This window comes from Pipistrellus hanaki, assembly GCF_964339955.1.
Source record: "Pipistrellus hanaki genome assembly, chromosome: 6".
NCBI lineage: Eukaryota > Metazoa > Chordata > Mammalia > Chiroptera > Vespertilionidae > Pipistrellus > Pipistrellus hanaki.
Window position 1 is genome coordinate 88,156,976 of NC_140508.1, and position 18,607 is coordinate 88,175,582.

General features: G+C 54.5%; 1 protein-coding gene across 2 annotated transcripts in view; it reads right to left on the reverse strand.

The window, feature by feature from the left end:
* LAMA3 (laminin subunit alpha 3) overlaps positions 1–18,607 on the reverse strand; it is a 134,507-nt gene that overhangs the window by 2,090 nt on the left and 113,810 nt on the right. Inside the window, exons 61-73 of one of the 2 annotated variants that reach the window (XM_084888236.1) lie at positions 17,297–17,416; positions 16,813–16,949; positions 12,539–12,656; positions 12,078–12,218; positions 9,494–9,633; positions 8,810–8,941; positions 7,563–7,716; positions 6,390–6,559; positions 4,554–4,737; positions 3,882–4,022; positions 2,907–3,066; positions 2,664–2,791; positions 1,506–1,599 (exon numbers count right to left, since the gene is read on the reverse strand). In XM_084888236.1, the coding sequence (XP_084744362.1) occupies positions 1,506–1,599; positions 2,664–2,791; positions 2,907–3,066; positions 3,882–4,022; positions 4,554–4,737; positions 6,390–6,559; positions 7,563–7,716; positions 8,810–8,941; positions 9,494–9,633; positions 12,078–12,218; positions 12,539–12,656; positions 16,813–16,949; positions 17,297–17,416 (1,819 nt within the window). Of the gene's footprint in view, positions 1–1,505; positions 1,600–2,663; positions 2,795–2,906; positions 3,067–3,881; positions 4,023–4,553; positions 4,738–6,389; positions 6,560–7,562; positions 7,717–8,809; positions 8,942–9,493; positions 9,634–12,077; positions 12,219–12,538; positions 12,657–16,812; positions 16,950–17,296; positions 17,417–18,607 lie in introns of both variants that reach the window. The other variant, XM_084888235.1, reaches the window with a different exon arrangement.

The following is an 18,607-nucleotide window of genomic DNA, read 5'->3' on the forward strand; positions in this document are numbered from 1 at the left end:
TCTGGAAACTACCGTGTTTCCCCGAAAATAAGACATCCTCCGAAAATAAGACCTACTTACAGGTTCCCTTCTGAGTGAAATATAAGGCATCCCCCCGAAAAAAGGCCCCCCTAGGCTCTGTCTCAGAATGAAAATTAATTTACCATAAACTGGTCGCTAGGGCCACCCCGACTGGCGTCTAGCAACCAGTGATGTTACTCTTTTAAAGACAGTGCTATTGCTAAACATGAGAGATTTGGTCCACTGATTCTGAAAGAAATGGAGTCACAAGAAATTCACCAGGAAATTCAGGAATTGGATTGTTATGATGATGTTCCAGAAATGATGACATGATTGTCATTAAATAAATGAGTAAATTCTTGATACTGTAGGATTCACAGTTTGTCTGGTTTGTGTTGACAACTACCGTACTACTGTACCATATACAGGTAATAAATTTCCTTTATTTTCATTTAACAATAAATGTGTACCTGAAAATAAGACCTAGCGCATCTTTGGGAGCAAAAATTAATATAAGACACTGTCTTATTTTCGGGGAAACAGGGTAACTCCAAAGACAGGTACTTAAACAAATATTCTTATTGATTCTTAGGGAGAGAGGAAGGGAGAAGCATAGAGAGAAAGACACATCAATGATGAGAGAGAAACATCATCGATCAGCTGCCTCCTGCTTGCCCCACACTGGGGATCAAGCCCGCAACCTGGCCTGTGCCCTGACCAGGAAATGAACCATGACCTCTTGGTTCACGGGTCAACACTTGACTTGTGAGCCAGGCCGGCCGGGCTAGACAGTCACTTACGATGTTCCAAATAAAGCTCCTCCCACATTAGTAATCTTAACTAATTGCAATGGAGCTAGCTTTCAAGTTAGTTGAGAAAAGATTCGTTTTTACAAAGATACTTCAGTTAAAACAGCAGTGTACACAACGTTCACTGGTAAGGCTGTGCCCGCTCTCTGCCGTGGTTTGTCTGAAGCGTTTGCCTTGGTCTTAGAGTCCAAGGCTGGTGCTGACCAGGCCTGCAGGCACTCAGTCACTGAGGAGAACACAGCCCTGGACTCTCGGCTTCCACACCTGCTTGCTTACCGTGGGAGTAACCTCTGCAGGGAAGCCCTGGTGTCACCTTTTGACCAATGAATGGGTTAAGATCTGCCCTGTCCAATCAGAACTACACACATTATATCCTCATTTGCATCTATATTGACCAATCAGAACTGCAGGATTTATTAATAGAAATCTCATTTGCGTAAAGTTGGGACCTAGGCAGGAACTCTCTATAAAAAGTGGCCTCCTTTGCCTCTGTGGAACACAATTCAGTTGCCTCCTGCAACGGGGTCTCCCTGGCTGTAGCTCCTTTTGCTCAAGGAAATGCTTGTTGTGCTGTATTAGAGTCCAATCAATGTCGTTCACCATGTTCACCTGCTGGGCTGACCCTGTCAGACACCAATGGGCTTTAACTCGGCTGCATCTGGGACATTCAGGATGAAAGGGGGCTGGACGCCGTACCTGCCACCGAGTGCCACTGCCCGTCACACAGAGACTGCCTGGGTGTGACCGATGTCACCATGCCCCCCGCCTCGCTGTGCACTGAGGCCACGACCTGGAACACATGTGAATTCACTCCGTTAGTCAGTCCTCCCGGGATGTTTCTCATTGATTTTAGAGCAGGGGTCTTCAAACTACGGCCCGCGGGCCACATGCGGCCCGCAGAGGAGTCTGATCCGGCCCGCCAGGTTTTTTGGGCAGTGAGCACAGCCGAGGTGTTACAGTAGGAATTAGTAGTTCATATAGTCCGGCCCTCCAGCTCTCTGAGGGACCATGATCTGGCCCCCACTTTAAAAAGTTTGAGGACCCCTGTTTTAGAGGGAGTGGATGGGAGGGGAGAGGCACGCAGAGAGAAGCATCAACGTGAAAGACACACATCGATTGGCTGCTTCTTGCACACACCCTGACCAGGGCCAGGCATCGAGCCTGGAACCGAAGTACGTGCCCTTGACCAGAATCGAACCCGGGACCCTTCAGTCTGCGGGGCGATGCTCTAACCACTGAGCAACACTGGCCAGGGCCACAAGTGCATTGTCCTATTCCCTTAAGAAAGGCAGGTGGAGCCCACTTCCCTGCATCCCCCCTCCCCACTGTTCTCCCCGGCAGCCCAAGAGCATAGATACAGGTCCCCCTCCCACACCAGTCACCACGCGGGGCCAGGGCTCTGCAGGACCCTCTGCTGTGTCCCCTCGAAGCAGCTGCCAGCCAGAGTCCTGCCTGTGCTGCTGCCTAAGGCCCGAGCTCGTCCTTGCGCATCCGACGCTGCCTCCTGCAGGCCCCATTCGGTGCAACTCATTGACAGTGAAGATCCTCCTCAGTGTGACCATGTGATGGTGGCTGGTTTAGGACATTCCAATGTGGAAGGCAAACGTGTGGCGGAGGCCACACCCCCTGCTCGGCTGCCCCCTAACACAGTGTGTGAATGCCCGGCTCCCAGAGGATTCGCACCCAAGGGGCCCAGCAGTTACCGGACTGCATCTGTGCTGTGCCTGTGTCGGGGTCAGGCACTGGGTGAGGGGGGTCAGGCACTGAGCGCTCTGAGGAGCTGCCCCAGCCCCAGCTCAGCCCACAGCAGGCAGTCACCCCGCCCCCGTCCTCCGCCCCCTCTCCAGCTCGCACCTGGCCGGCCTCCAGGTGGATGCGCAGGTGCCTGCCGGGCTGGCGGCCCACGTGCAGCAGGACCCCCGTGAGGCTCCGCGGGCGGATGCTGACAAGGAGCTTGAACTCCGGCCCCAACGACACCGAATCTGCTTTCAGGGGGAAAGGGAGAGAGACATTAAACCTCGCCGATCGATCAATTGATGGATCATGACAAAGATGGAGCTTCAGGCTCAGAGACGCCCTCTTCCCCACGCTCCTCACCTAGTGTGACGCGACCGCCTTCCGGGGGGAAATAAAGGCCTTTCTCCAAAGCGCCCGCCTCGCAGGGCGACACGGCCACGCGGGCAGAAGGCGAGTCCAGCGGTTTCGAATCCACCTGGAAGTTCCTCAGGCACCCCACAAAGCTGCTCTGGGGGAGGCTCTGCGACCGAGCAGAAGAGAGCAAAGGCATTACCCACAATTCCCGGAAGCACGGGGCAGCCGCCAGGGGCAGGGGCAGCCCGGCCAGGGGCAGGGCGGGGCAGGGGTCTGCTAAGGCCGAGGCTGGGCCCATCCTTCCTGTTCTGAGTCCGGCGGCCCCGTGGCTCCACGTGGCTCCCGCCACAGAACCAAGAAAACCGGGTACCAGACATCGGTGGGCGGTCAGATCTGAAGGTGAGGGCGTGGGGTGCGGGAACAGAGCAGGAGAGGCCGCCCGGTCCAGGGGCAGAGTGGGGGTGGGGGAGTTTCTACCTGCACTGCAGACCTCGCTGTTTCCCTGCAGCTACAAACCACCAAAGACTTCACGCGCTCATGTGACTGCTCAATGCAGGGCAGCTGGCGGGGAAGAGGCCCAAACACCCCACAAATAATAAAGGGTCCGAAGGTCCCCTGCATTGTTGGGCTCATCCAATGCCTGAGACTTCAACTAAGGGGGGGGGGAGGGTCCGCAGGCGCCTCTGGGCCCTGTGACCCCTTTCACAGGGGACACCCGGCCGGGGAGCCTGTAGGCCTGAGCCCGTCGGACCGGGCCCTGCCAGGCGTCGGGGAGCAGCTCGGGTCCGGGGGCCAGCCGGAGCAGCTGCAGGGCTGCCCTGTCTGCAGTGCAGCTCCCCCAGGAGGCGGGCGGATGGGGAGGCACCTCTGTGGCTCGCAGACACCGATCGATTGTTAAAGGTCTGCCTGGAGCGCGGCATTCTCAGTGTCTGTGAGGGAGCTGCCAGATGCAGTGAGTGTGCTTTGTCGACGGCTCCTCACCTTTGGCTTTCTGGATGGGGAAGATCCCAGGTAAAGGGACACTCTGGGGCTGAGGGTGAAATTTCCTGGCAAATGTCCCTCCCAGGCCCTCAGCCCGTCCACGACCAAGCGCCCCTTCTCCCCGTCGTGTCCAAACGCCACCTTGTGAGGGAAGGAAGAAGGTGATTATAGTTTTGCCTCTGACAACGGCTGCTGTATTTTACTTTGTGGTCACAGGAAATGCTTAAAAAATATTTTTCTGGCCCTGGCCGGTGTTGCTCAGTGGATAGAGCACTGGCCTGTGGACTCGAGGATCCTGGGTTTGATTCTGGTCAGGGCAGTTGTGCGGGGCTGAGGGGGCCACACGCTCGAGCATCCCCCACAGCTGCCCGTCTCCCACCAAGAGAAGAGTTAAACCCTTGGCTACAAGTCAGGGCCCTGGGCTCCCCTGAGGCCTGAGCCCTCGTGGCTACGAGAGGTCACTGACGGCCGCTGGGCCTGGGCTCCACGCCTGCGGGCAGCCCACCTCGAGGGCGGGCCCACAGCACCCTCCCCTGCAGCTCAGACCTGCCCCTCCGGGCACATCCTCCGTCTCAGCAGAAGGTCCCGTGGGCCCCAGAGACAGCCCACCGGCACTCAGGGGCACACCGGCAGCGGGCAGCCCCCGCCGAGGTCCCGGCACAGCCGCCTCACCGTGTGCCACTGCCCGTCGTCGTACTTCTCTTTGCTCTTGAGCCGCAGTCTCCGCCCTTTGGCCCCCACAGCGAAGACAAGCTGCCCCTTGGCGAGGTACAGGGCCATGAAGGAGGCCGGGGCGCCCGTGTGGAACACCAGCCCGTCCGGGACGGCCGTCCGCACGTCCACGGCGAACTGGGACCTGGGGGATGGGGGGGGGGAGGAAGAGTTTGTCCGCCCGTCCACGGAGAAGTGGAACTGGGGGACGGGAGAGGGGGGGGGAGGAAGAGTTTGTCCGCCCGTCCACGGAGAAGGGGGACCTGGGGGACAGGCGGGAAGCAGAGTTTGTCCGCCCGTCCACAGAGAAGGGGGACCTGGGGGGACAGGTGGGAAGCAGAGTTCGTCCGCCCGTCCACGGAGAAGTGGGACCTGGGGGACGGGGGGGGGGGGTGGGGTGGGGAGGAAGAGTTTGTCCGCCCGTCCACGGAGAAGTGGGACCTGGGGGGACAGGCGGGGGGAGCAGAGTTCCAGTGCTTCTCCGGATCTGGAAGCTGGGGGAGGGGAGCAGCTGACCCACCCCGCTGCTTAAAGGAGTAAAGGGAGGCACGCGCGATGAAAAGCTGCTGTGTGCGCCTGGGAACGGCTGTGCTGGGCGCCCCTCACTGGGGGGGACGGGTGAAGCCCCAGGGCAGTGCAGCCAGTGGTGTGTCCCGCCCATGCGAGGAGGAAGTGGAAGAGGAAGTGGAGGGTCCCCTCCTCTTGGTTTCCCAGTGCTGGAGGCGGAGCCCACACCGAGATGCACCTAAGTCCTCAAATAGAAAGCTCCTCGGGGGGCGTGTTCTTCGGAAAGAAAAGGAAATCCGCGTCTATATTTGCCCAAGGAGACCAACCAGAGGTGACACCGCGAGGCGCTCCTCGGTGTCTGCCTGCGAGCGGTGGAGGTTTGGAAGGGGGCGGGGGTGATAGCCGATTTCAGGCGGAGGCAGACTGAGCTGCCAACTCCAGCGCTTTATGTCTGCGGGCTGGTGAGAGCGTGGCACATGCACGCCAGGACCACTTCCTTCAGCTGCTCCCCTTCCGAACCCGCAACACCCCAAAGGCCTGCCTCTGGGCGAGGCCCTTCCCACCACTGGGCCTCCCCTGCCCTCTCCTCCCTCCCCTTTCAGTGGGCGGCGGGCCCCAGCACAGCGAACAGTCCATCTGATCGTGGGGACACCCCCAGCCTGCAGGCCTGAGGGGCCCTGGGCTCACACAGCGGCCAGGGCCGAGCAGGCTGACGGCCAGGCTTTGGGCCGGGCACTGTGGTCCTCCAGGCGACCTTTCTGTAGGTCTCCTTCTTGTCCCCTGAAAACGACAGCCTGGCTTCCCTACGTTTGTTCCTGACGTGTTAACGCCTCTGCTCAATCCTCATCCCCCAAAAAGATGCCACCTGTGAGCACAAAACGCCCAAACGTGTCGGTAAAAATGACCCTTCGAGCACGGATCTGCTGACCAGACGGCGGCCCTCTGGTTACGGAAAGCGGAGAGCGGCGACCGAGCACAGGACTGGACAGCAGCCTGGAGGGCATGACCAGCCCATTGGTAGGCCCTGTCGATTCCCACCCAGAGCCGAGCTGACACACACACACACACACACACACGCACACACACACACGTGCGTGCAGACACACTCACACACACACGTCACAGGTGCTCTCTGGCTGTGGGAGGGAGCCACTTGGCAGCCGCACCGCCCTCACAGGAGGGGTGTGCCACTGTCACGGGGGACAGGGGCCCACGGCCACGCCCGAGAGCTGCCCGGTTGAAGTCACAGGGCTGTTCTGAGCTGGCGTGGGGGCAGGAAAGGGAACATACCTGTGTTTCAGCAGCTCCGGGGGCAGTGTGAATCGCAGGTGGCTGGTGGGACTGTCCCCAAACCTGAGGGCTCCGGGCCGGGCCTGGGTGCCGGGCGGCGGGAGGCAGGCCTGAGCACTCTGCCCCCTGGGCACGCTCCCTGGGGAGGCCGCAGGGGAGTCCTGCAGGGGCTGCGGGAGAGGCACAGACTTAGGGCTGCTCGTCCGGGAGAAGGAGGAGCTCCTCCTGCTGAGCGCCTGCCAGGTCTCACTCTGGATCCTGAGAGGCCCTGGGGGAGGGAGAGCCTCGTGGGGTCTGACCCTGGATGAGCAGGAGAGCCAGGGTCACGAGGGATCCGGCCCTCACTGAGCAGGAGAGCCAGGGTCACGTGGGATCCGGCCCTCACTGAGCAGGAGAGCCAGGGTCACGTGGGATCCGGCCCTCACTGAGCAGGAGAGCCAGGGTCACGAGGGATTTGACCCTGGGTGAGCAGGACAGCCAGGGTCTCCTGGGATCTGGCCCTCACTGAGCAGGAGAGCCACAGCTTCCCTCACTCTCCTTCCCTCCAAGTATTCGTCCTGTCCTCTCTCCAGACGCCACCCCATCCATCCCACAACTGGGGGGATGCCTCAGGGTGACAGGATCGCCTGCCTCTCCCTAGCCGCCGCCCACATTCAATCGTTATGCCTGTGTAGCCTGCCTCTTAAATAGCTTTGAACCCGTTTCCTCTGCGTCTCCATCACCGCTGTGCTAATTTAGTCCCGCAGTCTTGTTCAGCCTCACAGGACAAAAATCAACACATGGCTCTAGCTGGTTTGGCTCAGCGGATAGAGCGTCTGCCTGTGGACTGAAGGGTCCCAGGTTTGATTGTGGTCAAGGGCACACGCCTGGGTTGTGGGCTCGATTGCTAGTGAGGAGCGTGCAGGAGGCAGCCCATCAATGATTCTCTCTCATCATTGATGTTTCTCTCTTTCCCTCTCCCTTTCTCTCTGAAATCAATAAAAACATATTTAAAAAAATAATTAGAAAGAAAACCTCTTTGACCTTTTGCATAATCCAGCTGTTAATGACGCATCAAATCCACTTCCAGGGGCACAGACTGCCGTGAGGTCATGTGATCCCAACCCTCCCGTCCCTCCCCCAACCCCTCCCCAGGAGGCGGCAAGAAGGTCCAGGATGAGGTCTGACTCTCACCTGGTTGAGGTCCAGAGACTGGGCTCTGCTCAGCCTGGCAGAGCCTTTGAGCAGCATCAGGAACGGTGGTTTGTTCAGACTGCAGCCTCCAAGGGACACGTCTCTCTTGGAAGACTTGGTGGTGAAGTCCAGGACTTGGGGGCTCGGTGACCACCTGGATGAGGGCAGGAAGGAGCCGCTGCCAAACTTGGACGTGGAGGGAAGGAGGGAGGCACCAGGCAGGGGGCGGAGCTCCAAGGCCCAGGTTCTCACTGTCCAGGTCCTGGGCAGCCTTTCACCCACCTGCACCTCCCACTTCATTCATTCATTCATTCATTCATTCATTTATATTGACTTCAGAGAGGAAGGGAGAGGGAGAGAGAGAAACATTAATGACGAGAGAGAATCATGGATGGCTTGCCTCCTGCACGCCCCACACTGGGGACTGATCCTGGAAGCTAGGCATGTGCCCTGACAGGAATCAAACCAGGGCTGACTCTCCATCTGCTGAGCCACACCAGGGAGGGTGGGACCTCCTACCTTTGATAGACGATGAGGACATGCTGTGCCCACCTCTGCGTTCCCCAGACGCCTCTCCTCAGAGCAGAGGGCCTCCCTCTCCCCTGGCAGGCCATTGCCTCTCATCTAAACATCATTTTGGCCCGGCCAGCGTGGCTCAGTGTGAGCGTTGATCTATGAACCAGGAGGTCAAGGGTCGACTTCTGCTCAGGGCACATGCCTGGGTGGCGGGCTCAATCCCCAGTGTGGGTGTGCAGGAGGCAGCTGATCAACGATTCTCCCTCTTCATTGATGTTTCTCTCTCTCCCTTCCTCTCTGAAGTCAATAAGAACATATTAAAAAAAATAAAAACAATCACTTTGATCCAAGGAAAGAACGTTAGACATTTGCAGCAAGCACCAGGCTCTGCTCTGTCCGGGAGCGTCTCGCCTGATGCCGCCCTGGGCCATGCAGCTCCTCGGCCCTGGAGCCTGGAGAACTGAGTAACCATAAGGGTGCAATCCTGACTTCCGTGAAGTAAATCCCGGGGTGAGTATTCCAGAAGCACAACCTGAAACGCAATCTTATTTGGACCTTCCCAGGTGAGGTGCTGCCTCCCCCACAGGAAGGCTGGCCACTGCTGGCTGTTTTTAATGGCTGTGTTGAGCCAAAGAAGTCTTTTTTAAGTTTGTGGGAATCTGACTCCACTAACCAACAGGGCACGCCCTCCGTCCGCAGGCCGCGGCATCACACAGGGGAAGGGCACGCACCTCTGGACAAACACGTTGCTGATGCAGCCCTCAAAGTCGCTCCCACCCAGACGCAGGGACCGCTGGGAGCCGGGGAAGCTGGGCAGCCGCTGGTCAGGTTTCAGCAGCTGGTCATCGACGAGCAGCCGGAGTCTGAAGGGACAAGAGCAGAACGAGGGTGAGACTTGCTGGGAACAGAAGGTTGTTGCTTGCGGCTGGCTGGCTGTCTTCAGTCCAGACTCAGTGTCTTTGTGTAAAATAACTGGACATGTTTTCAAAGAGCATTTACATTTGTTCCGTATTTCTGCTGCACCTGTTTTTATTAAAGCTTCTACACACACGGAAGTGCATGCATCGTAAGCGGACAGCTCAATGGGTTTTTGCAATGTGAATACACACGCCAATGTCCCTGGCACCCCAATAAGAGCTGACCAGCACCCCAGGAACTGTGCTGTCACAGAAAGCTGTAGCACGTCCTTTCTCATGACTCCCATTTTGAGTGTATCAGAGTTTAATGATCCATCCGGGGCTGATTAATGTTTAATGAGGAAATTGATGTAGAATCAGGAGGAAGGCAGGCCCACACCTACTAGTAAAACAGCCTCGGCCTTCAGGACAAACAGCTCACAAGAAAGGTTGCGAGAAGATCACAGAGACAGAGAAAAGACAGGATCTCGGAGCTCCGGCAGGCTGGCCCCCACTCACCCAGCGCTGTCGCTCATCACAGACACGTGGTGCAGGGAGCCATCTGAGTACTTCCCTGGAGACTTAAAAATCGGGCGGCTGCTGTCCCTGGTGCTGACTTCAATGTGCCCGTCTTCCAGGGCGACCTGCAGGCTGCTTGTCTGAAATCATTGTAGAATATACCCGTCAGTGCAATGACTTTACACTTGAGGATTACACATGTATCAAGACAGAATTTATTATGAAAACCAGCATGAAATGAATTTATTATTCTGTGCTTTATGGCTCAGTGGTTCAGCATGGCTCAGTGGTTGAGCATCGACCTATGAACCAAGAGGTCACAGTTCCATGCCGGTCAGGGCACATGCCCGGTTTCAGGCTCCATCCCCAAGTGTGGGGTGTGCAGGAGGCAGCCAATTGATGCTTATGTCTCTCTCTCATCTATGTTTCTATCTCTACATCCTTCTCCTTCCTCTCTCTCTAAAATCAATAAAAACCTATTTAAAAAAATTATGTATAAAAACAGGGTGTTTTGACCCAAATATTTTGATTTTGTTATTTTTATCTAAAGACTATTTTTAAACGTTTAACTCCATGTTAATGAATATAAGAATCTTATGCAAATTATTTCAAATTGATGAATTTATCAAAAGCATTTTATGGGTCTACATTCATAAGCCAATTTAATTTCTACATCAGTTATACAAAACAGTTAAACCATTTCTAAATGTTTCTATTTTCACTTTCATTATGCTAAAGTTATTTTCATCAGATCAATTCTTTCCTGAGTAAACTCTAGAATGAAGGGTGAATTAATCTATTTCTTCATGTGGTTAGAACAATGATCTCTTCAGTCATTACACATTTTTTATTTTCTGGTCACAATTTCTAAGAAGCTCAATTTTCCAATGCCAAACTACGGATGTAAATTCCAGCAAGATGATTTACTTCTTTCTGTCAATTCTTAATAAAAAAAAAAAGATATGTGTAGTTTTAGCAGCTGTCACTTCAATTTTGTTGACCTTTTCTCTACCAAGTACAATTTTGCAGTTTCCAGCAAGACGTAATCTCAAGTGACTTTAGTCTAAGCTAAGTGTGAGGCTATAGCCATGCCAGTTTCAAACCATGCTGGTTTTTCTTCAGCCGGAAATATTCATTGTGAACCAGATAAAAGAAAGCTAATTGACAGGCATTTCTTAGGTAACCACTGAGGAAGCCGAGGGCCACGTTCCCAGGCTATTTCTCGGGGCTCTGTGTTGCCCAGGACTGATCTCATCGTTCTGAGCCAGTCACTCCCCATCTGCTCTGAGCGTCTTGTACACTGTGTTCCAAGTGTCCCGAGCTCAGCAGAAGAAACAAGTGTTGGTGGCAAAAGAGCGGATCAAAACATTCTGTTTTGATGGAAGAGCCATTCTCACAACTTAAATGTTAGCATGTGCTTCTTTAGCACTGGTTTTTAATTGTTTAAAAAATTGATTTCAGCCGGGACCGGTTTGGCTCAGTGGATAGAGCGACGACCTGCGGACTAAAAGGTCCCGGGTTCGATTCCGGTCAAGGGCATGGACCTTGGTTGTGGGCACATCCCCAGTAGAGGGTGTGCAAGAGGCAGCTGATTGATGTTTCTCTCTCTATCCCTCTCTCTTCCTCTCTGTAAAAAAAATCAATAAAATATATTTTTAAAAAATTGATTTTAGAGAGGGAGATAGATAGAAATATCAATGATGAGAGAGAACTATCCATCGGCTGCCTCCTGCACACCCCACCTGGGCCTGTGCCCTAACTGGGAACTGAACTGTGACCTCCTGGCTCCTAGGTAGATGCTCAACCACGGAGCCACGCCGGCAGAGCTTTCGCACTAGTTTTTGAAAAAGATCTCTAAAGGCTGATGGACAAAGAGGTGAAGAGAGGACAGGCTTTCTGCTTTGACAGGCACAGAGGCAGCCACCACCCCTCCTGTCAGCAGGTGCCAGGTGTCCACTGTGTGGGCTGGAAATCCCAGGAACAGCCCCGGAACGGCAGTAGGCTACTGCCCCTTCGAGTAAATCCCACGGGAGGTTTCTGAGGGGTATTGGTGGACTTCTGTGCCGTCGTAACTATACGCTGAGTCCCCTCAGGGCAGAGGGCACTTCCTTGGGAAGAAGTGGCTGTGGCTCTGTTGTGCACAAACAAAGACCAAGGCCGGCTTTCCTCCCACTCCCCAGATGCAAAGTGTCCCATCAGCTGCTGCAAAAACAAAGAGCCACCTTTCATGAAACCCAAAGGCATAGTGGGGAGTCATTCTGACTTTCCCCTTAGACAGAAAACGTTTAGCTACATTATTACTTATAACGGTGATGATCCGCCTCCACTCAAAGAAAAAATCAAAAAAGAATGAAAACTGAGCCCACAAATACACTCAGATCCAGTTCTGTGAACTATAACGTTCTTTCCAGACCTGATTTCCTCGCGGACCTGCCCCCATGGAGGCTGAACCACGCAGTGGCATTTACCACGTGATGGCAGATACAACGCCCAATTAATCTACGTTCAAGATCTCTCTGTTGTTTTGGAGGCCAAACCTCGAGACAGGTTCAAATCGTGTGAGCATTCACGCGGTGTTCCGTACCCCGGCCAGATGCTGCAGCAGGACACCACTGGGCTGGAAGGTCTGAAACCCAAAGGAGGCCTGGACCTCCCCGGGCGGCAGGAGGTCCATGTGGGTGAAGGTCATCTGTCCTCCCCTGGAGAACGAGGCGGAGCGCACGAGCTGGGAGGCAAGCACGGGTGGGTTACGGTGTGGGAACGGTTCCAGGGCTGGAGCTCAGACCGCACTCCATGCCCCGCCAGAGAGCTTGCTTTTCTGAGGGACAACGGATCAGGCACCCGCAGGGCTGGTGTGTGGCTGGTGTCCCTCCTGGCCTACGAATCTGAGGCGGCTTTGCAGGTCTGCGGGGAGAGTCTGTGAATGAGCCGGCCTCACTAACCCACGTGCTACCAGAAGAGGGCCCAAAGTTGAGGTGGTCACGGGTGCCAAACGCTGGGCTGGCTGGGCGCAGTCCTCCGTAAGGTCCTGGCCCCTTCACTCACCTTCCAGTCCTCCGAGCACTTCTTGGTCACTCCCACGATGTCGTTCAGCCTGACCACACCACTGGTCTTCTTCAGGTTCTTCATGCAGCCTCGGAAAGCAGGCGTCGAAATGTTAAACCTGATTTGGGACACGACCGAGGACAGGGCTGTACCGGACCAGGCCAACAGAGAACCAGCTGCCACCTGCCTCCGCCCCTCCTCCCCCAGAAACAAGGGTGTATTTCAGGGTCGCCTGTTCTCGCGGGTTTTATAACGCTACTGGTTCTGTGATGCTGGGACACTAATTCCTTCCTGTGTGAGTCTGCATTCTCGGCTTTAGAAATGAGCACAACCTCCCAGCTGGTGTGGCTCAGTGGTTGAGGGCTGACCTATAACCAGAGGTCCTGGTTTGATTCTCAGTCAGGGCACACGCCTGGTTGTGGGCTGGATCCCCAGTAGGGGGCCTGCAGGAGGCAGGCAATTGAGGTTGATGTTTCTCTGTCATCGATGTTTCTATCTCTCTCTCCCTCTCCTTTCCTTTCTCTAAAAATCAATAAAAACTTACTTTTAAAAATTGATCACAATAGTGTTGACAGAAGCATAGTCAGGGTCCCCAAAAGGGAGAGACAGATACACAGCATCTAGAATTGCTCCCTCTCCCACCTCTTCCAGAAGTCATGGCAGTGCATGGTGAATAGAAAGTATATTAATAAGTCAAGATACTAGAAATATTAATGTGTATTAATAACTTCATAGGTAAGTAGTTTGCTGGAGCCAGGCATGCTCTAGAAAGTTCTATGTTCTCTGCTGCTGTCCACTCTACGCTAAACGCAGAAGAGGAGCTGTTACTCGTGGTCCCAGACAAGCGTGAAGGCGGGGGCTGGGCGGGGGCTGGGCACTGAGCCGATGCAAGCCCAACATCGGAAAGCCCTGTCTCATGCTGCACCCGCCCCCTCGTAACTGTGCTGGGCAAGGGGAGGCTGTGTGGGTTAAACACGTGGATGCACAGGAGGTGCCCGGAGCCTGGTGTGGCTCGTGGCCATGAACACCCAGGAGGGGTTCCCCGGAGGCAAGATGGTACTGCTCGAGGGCTTGGGTCCGGAGCCGGACCGCCTGGGTGTGAGTTCGGCCTCTGCTCCTGGGCAGCGACATCCTTCTCTAGCCTCTGTTTCCAGACTTATACAACGGGAACATGTAACCTGCTTCCTGGTTTGTTCAAATGAGTTAGTAAGTGTGCCCCCTCAATTGGTGCTGAGTACAGAGCAAGTGTAAGGACAGAAAGCAAGGCCTTTCTCTCTCTCTCTCTCTCTTTTTTGTTGTTCATCCTCACCCAGTGATATTTTCCTATTGATCCTTCAGAGAGAGTGTAAGAGAGAGGGAAAGACAGAGAGAAACATCGATGTGAAAGAAACACATCCATTGGTTGCCTCCTGAACACGTCCCGACCAGGGCCCGGGCCAAGGAGGAGCCTGCCACCCAGGCAAGTGCTCTTGGAATCGAACTTGGGACCTGTTGATCTGCAGACCAATGCTCTATCCACTGACCACACTGGCTGGGACTCTTCTCTTTTTCTTTGCTGTAACCTTCCCCCATTTCTGAAGAGCACGTGGTAATTAACCCAAGATTGTTAGCTCCTCCAGTTCAAACAGCTCCTCTGGTTCAACTGCAGGACAAGCTAAGCTACTCTCAGGGTTAAATTCTTGCACCCCCCTCCTCCCTGCTGTTTGCACATTCAGAGATAATTGGAGCCTCTAGTTCAGGGGTCTTCAAACTACGGCCCGCGGGCCACATGCAGCCCCTAGGGGAGTCTGATCCTGCCCGCCAGGTTTTTTGGGCAGTGAGCGCAGCCGAGGTGTTACAGTAGGAATTAGTAGTTCATATAGTCCGGCCCTCCAGCTCTCTGAGGGACCGTGATCTGGCCCCCACTTTAAAAAGTTTGAAGACCCCTGCTCTAGTTGGTAGAAAGTTCCCTCCCTGGCCCCTTCAAACAGCCTCTTGAACTCTTCACACCATTTGCTCTGAGCTTGTTTTACAGGCTTGGGGAAATACTGAGAAGGCACTTCCACATACACCTGCTTGCACTGTCTCCTGAAAAACAAACCACTAGAATCTGTCCAGACAGCCCTTGATGCCTGCTCCACTTCATCCCAAATCCTCCTCCCCTCTCTGTCGCTTAGCAACAGCAGAGGCTTAAAAGGGGAGCCGCCCTAACAATTAGAGCCGCCCTGATTAGCAATTCAGGGCCTTTCCCTCCAGAGCCGCCCTGATTAGCAATTCAGGGCCTTTCCCTCCCGAGATGGTAAAGAAACTCCCTGGCCACATCTCTTCCTTTAACTGAATTCTTTTACAGCCGCATCACCGGCCAGACTCCAACAGCAGGGACTGGCTGTGGCAGGTAGACTCAGCAAAGACCCTGTGGGAGTGCAACCGTTTGGCGAGAGCCACTCCTGAAGCATCTCTTTCCACATGGCATTTCCTGCGACTCCGCTTCTGGCCGGGTCTGAAGCTGGACTAACATGAAATACCAACACACACAGGAGCCAGCTGAAGTCCAGGCAAATATTTGTGTTTCTTACACAAATGATGCTCCAGAGAATCCGAGTCCATCTCATGTGACCCCTCCGGCAGCTCATCTTTCTCAGGGGCAGGTGTCTGCGTTTATTCTTATTCGATTCATTATAAGCTGGTTAGCGGCATGTAATGTGCATAAAATTAAATTCATTACAGGAAAAGGGAGAAACAAATCCTCAATGGAACTGCAGCCCGAGCTTAATGATCTTCTAAAGATGGCTTTGCCTCCCGAGAGGAGGAAGGTCCCAATGGACTCTTGGAGCTCGTCTATTTGTATCTCCAGACCCGTCCTCTCTTGCACTTCAGCATTTTAGATCCCCCAGCATCTCCTGATGCCCTTCTTTTCCTTCTTCTTTTTAATATTCAGAGGTTACCTCTATTCAAAAATCTAAAGAAATTCACTCAAACTCCATTGAAGAGCTAAGATTTCTCTGCATTTTTGTCGTTGGGGCCAACCTGACAACTTTAATCCAAAGGTTGGTGCCTCCTTACCGGGATGGATAACCCTTTATAGATCACATCTCCTTCCATCTGACGGATAAATCAGGAAAGCGTTAATTGACCTCAGGTCACGTATGAACGTCTCGTGATCAAGCACCCTGGGACTCGCTTGGTCAAGAGGCTGCGCTAACCCTTCATGGTATCTCCTCCCGAACATGTCGTCAGCTACCTCACCCCTCTGGAGGAAATCCACAAAACGTCAGAGCTTTTTAAAGTGCATTCTCAAAGTATCTTTCTCTCACTCTAATCAAGCTTTACTTCTTTACAAATGAACTTAATTCACTCATGTTCTCATTAGTCTGAGAAACAGGCCTGCACCTACTCCGAACTTGATAACATAGCGGGGAGCGGGAACACGGATGTGCCTTATGTTTTTAAAAAAAATATATTTTTAATTGATTTCAGAGAGGAATGGAGAGCGAAAGAAACATCAATGATGAACACAGAAGCATCGAAAAGACTGTCAAACCTCAGAGGGAAGACAGGGGAGGGTGGGAGGGTGGGAGGTGGGGGTAAGAGATCCTCCAAAAGACGTGTGTGCATGCATGTGAGCATAACCAATGGACGCAGACAGTAGGGGGTGAGGGTCTGTGCTGGGGGCGGGAACGGGCTGAGAGAGGCCAATGGGGGAAAAGGAGACATATGTAACACTTTCAACAATAAAGAATTACAGGGGGAAAAAAGAAACATCAATGATGAGAAAGAATTATTGATTGCCTGCCTCCTGCACATCCCCCACTGGGGATGGAGCCCACAACCTGGGCCTGTGCCCTGACGAGGAATGGTAACCTCCTGGTTCATAGGTCGATGCTCAACCACTGAGCCACACTGGCCAGGGGTGCTTTGTGTTCTTGAGATGTTTCCCAAAGACAGCCCCCAACTCCCAGCCCTGCCGGTGGGCACGGAGCGCCTGGGCCCTCACACAACCTTGTAGGTCCAGTGCCACCACCTCCATTCTAATGGGCAGTGCTGGCACCACCTGTATTCCTGAGCCTTCACTCCTCCCAAGAGTAACAATGGGGGCACACAGCCCCCCTGACCCCCCCCAATCGCCCATCGCATCACCCAGTGTGTAGAGCCTGCGTGACCCTGTGGCCCGACCCTGTCCATACTGAAGAGCTAGCTCTTCGTGGTGATCTGTCACTAGAATTAAAAAGGCAAACCAATCAGAAGCAATCACACCACTGAAAGGCAATCTGCTTCCTTAAAAAAAGCCATCTTACCTTTCCCTGATGGAAAGCGGGATGCCTCCCAGGTAATACGTGTTGAAATCAAATATGTCTCCTTCAATTCTAATGCTCTGGGAATTCACCACACTTATCAACATCAGTCTCTGGGTTTTTCCAATTTTGATCTGAATCTGAAATCAAGGAGAGGCGAGTCGGCCAGCAGCGAGGAAAAGGAACCCTGTTCACGTGCTTCAGGGCTGCTGTGGTCTCGTCTCCCTCCGGATTCATGACATGCTGACATGCGCGGCTGGGAGACTGTCCCATAAACTATCCTGTTACAGCATTTTAATAAAGATGTGGGAGGGAGTCGTGGTTTACATATGCCACATGCACGTTCTGTATTTCCTGCCCAGATGTTGACATCTTAAAGGGACATGCCGCTCAGTGGGTGAGTCCACCCGGTAACAGAGAAGAGCTTGGGTGCGGGCGCCATTGAGGGCGGAGGGCATGGAAGAAGCAGGGAACAGACTGGACGTACCGAGTGGTCTTTCCCGTCGCTGATGACGTCCCGGATCCCCTTCTCCTTGGGCGGCTCTGCGTCCAGCTTGTACCGCACCAGGAGGCTGCCGTCCTCGATGTTGAGGGAGATGAAGCGATTCTAGAGCAAGGAGACAGCACTGATGGCCAGGCCTCTGTTTAGGGAGCTGGAGGGTCACAGAGCCAGGAGACAGCGCCCATGACAGGACTGTGCTTAGGGAGATGAGGGCCCTTGAGCCAGGATCAACACCCATGGCCAGGAGATGCGCCAGAGGAAGGGCTGAGTGCTGGCACCGAGTCCTCCAGGTCCCAGCTGCTCTCAGCCAGCTGCCTCCTCAGGTGAAGGGACAACAGCGCTGCAGGCCAGCTCCTGGCTGGGCCTGGGCTTGCATGCTGAGCCTCGTCAGCATCGTGTGTAGTGGTTGCTGGCTCAGCCCCCTTAGCTCCCGTTTCAAAGTGGGGTGCTTTGGGGATCCCGCACAGGACATGCTCCTCCTGCCACTTCCCTGTCAGCTGTGCTCCAATTCAGGGGTGCCCCTGAGGCCCAAACGTCTCCTCCAGCCTCAACCTGTCTGCCCGGCGCGGGCCTGCACACCTGCCTCCTCCGGCTCTCGCTGCCAGGCCCCCAGACAGGCAAACCCAGAACCCCTCTCACAGGACCCCCACCCACAGGCCTCCCACCCGCTGCCAAGCCTCACGCTGCTCCCTCTCCTTCCTCTCTCTCTTCTAATCTCTGTGAGCCAGCTACTCCCAGGAGTCACTATTACTCTTTCCTCTCCCCTCCAATCCACTCTGCTCAGTCCCAGCATTTCTTAGCTCTCTCCCCGTCAGGCCTCCTGGTCCCAGCCACAGCTCCTTCAGCTGACTGCACAGCCAATGTGCTGTCCCCCATGCCCGGAGTCCCCCATGCCCATAGTCCCCCCATGCCCACGCTGTGCCCTCATGAATCCGTGTTCCACTCTGCAGCCAACATGGTCAGTGTGAGCAGGTGCTCTCCTGCCCTAACTCCCCACCAGGTGCTCTGACCATTGTCGGGTCCAGTTCTCTGCTCCCTCTGACTGTGTCTCAGCCACATGGGCAGCCATCGCTTCCCCAGAGCCCCCAGCCCTTCCCGCGTCTGGGCCTCCTTCCTGCCCCTCCCCCACATGGGTCACCCTCCCACCTCTCCCCTTTGCACACTGTCCTCGGCTTGTCCTCCGGGTCTCAGATTATGCATCCTTTATTCAAGAAAGTCTATTCTGTGACACACCCTCTTTTCACCTCCAACGTTCCCTCTCTATGGTCATCACCATCATGATGACATCATTAGCCC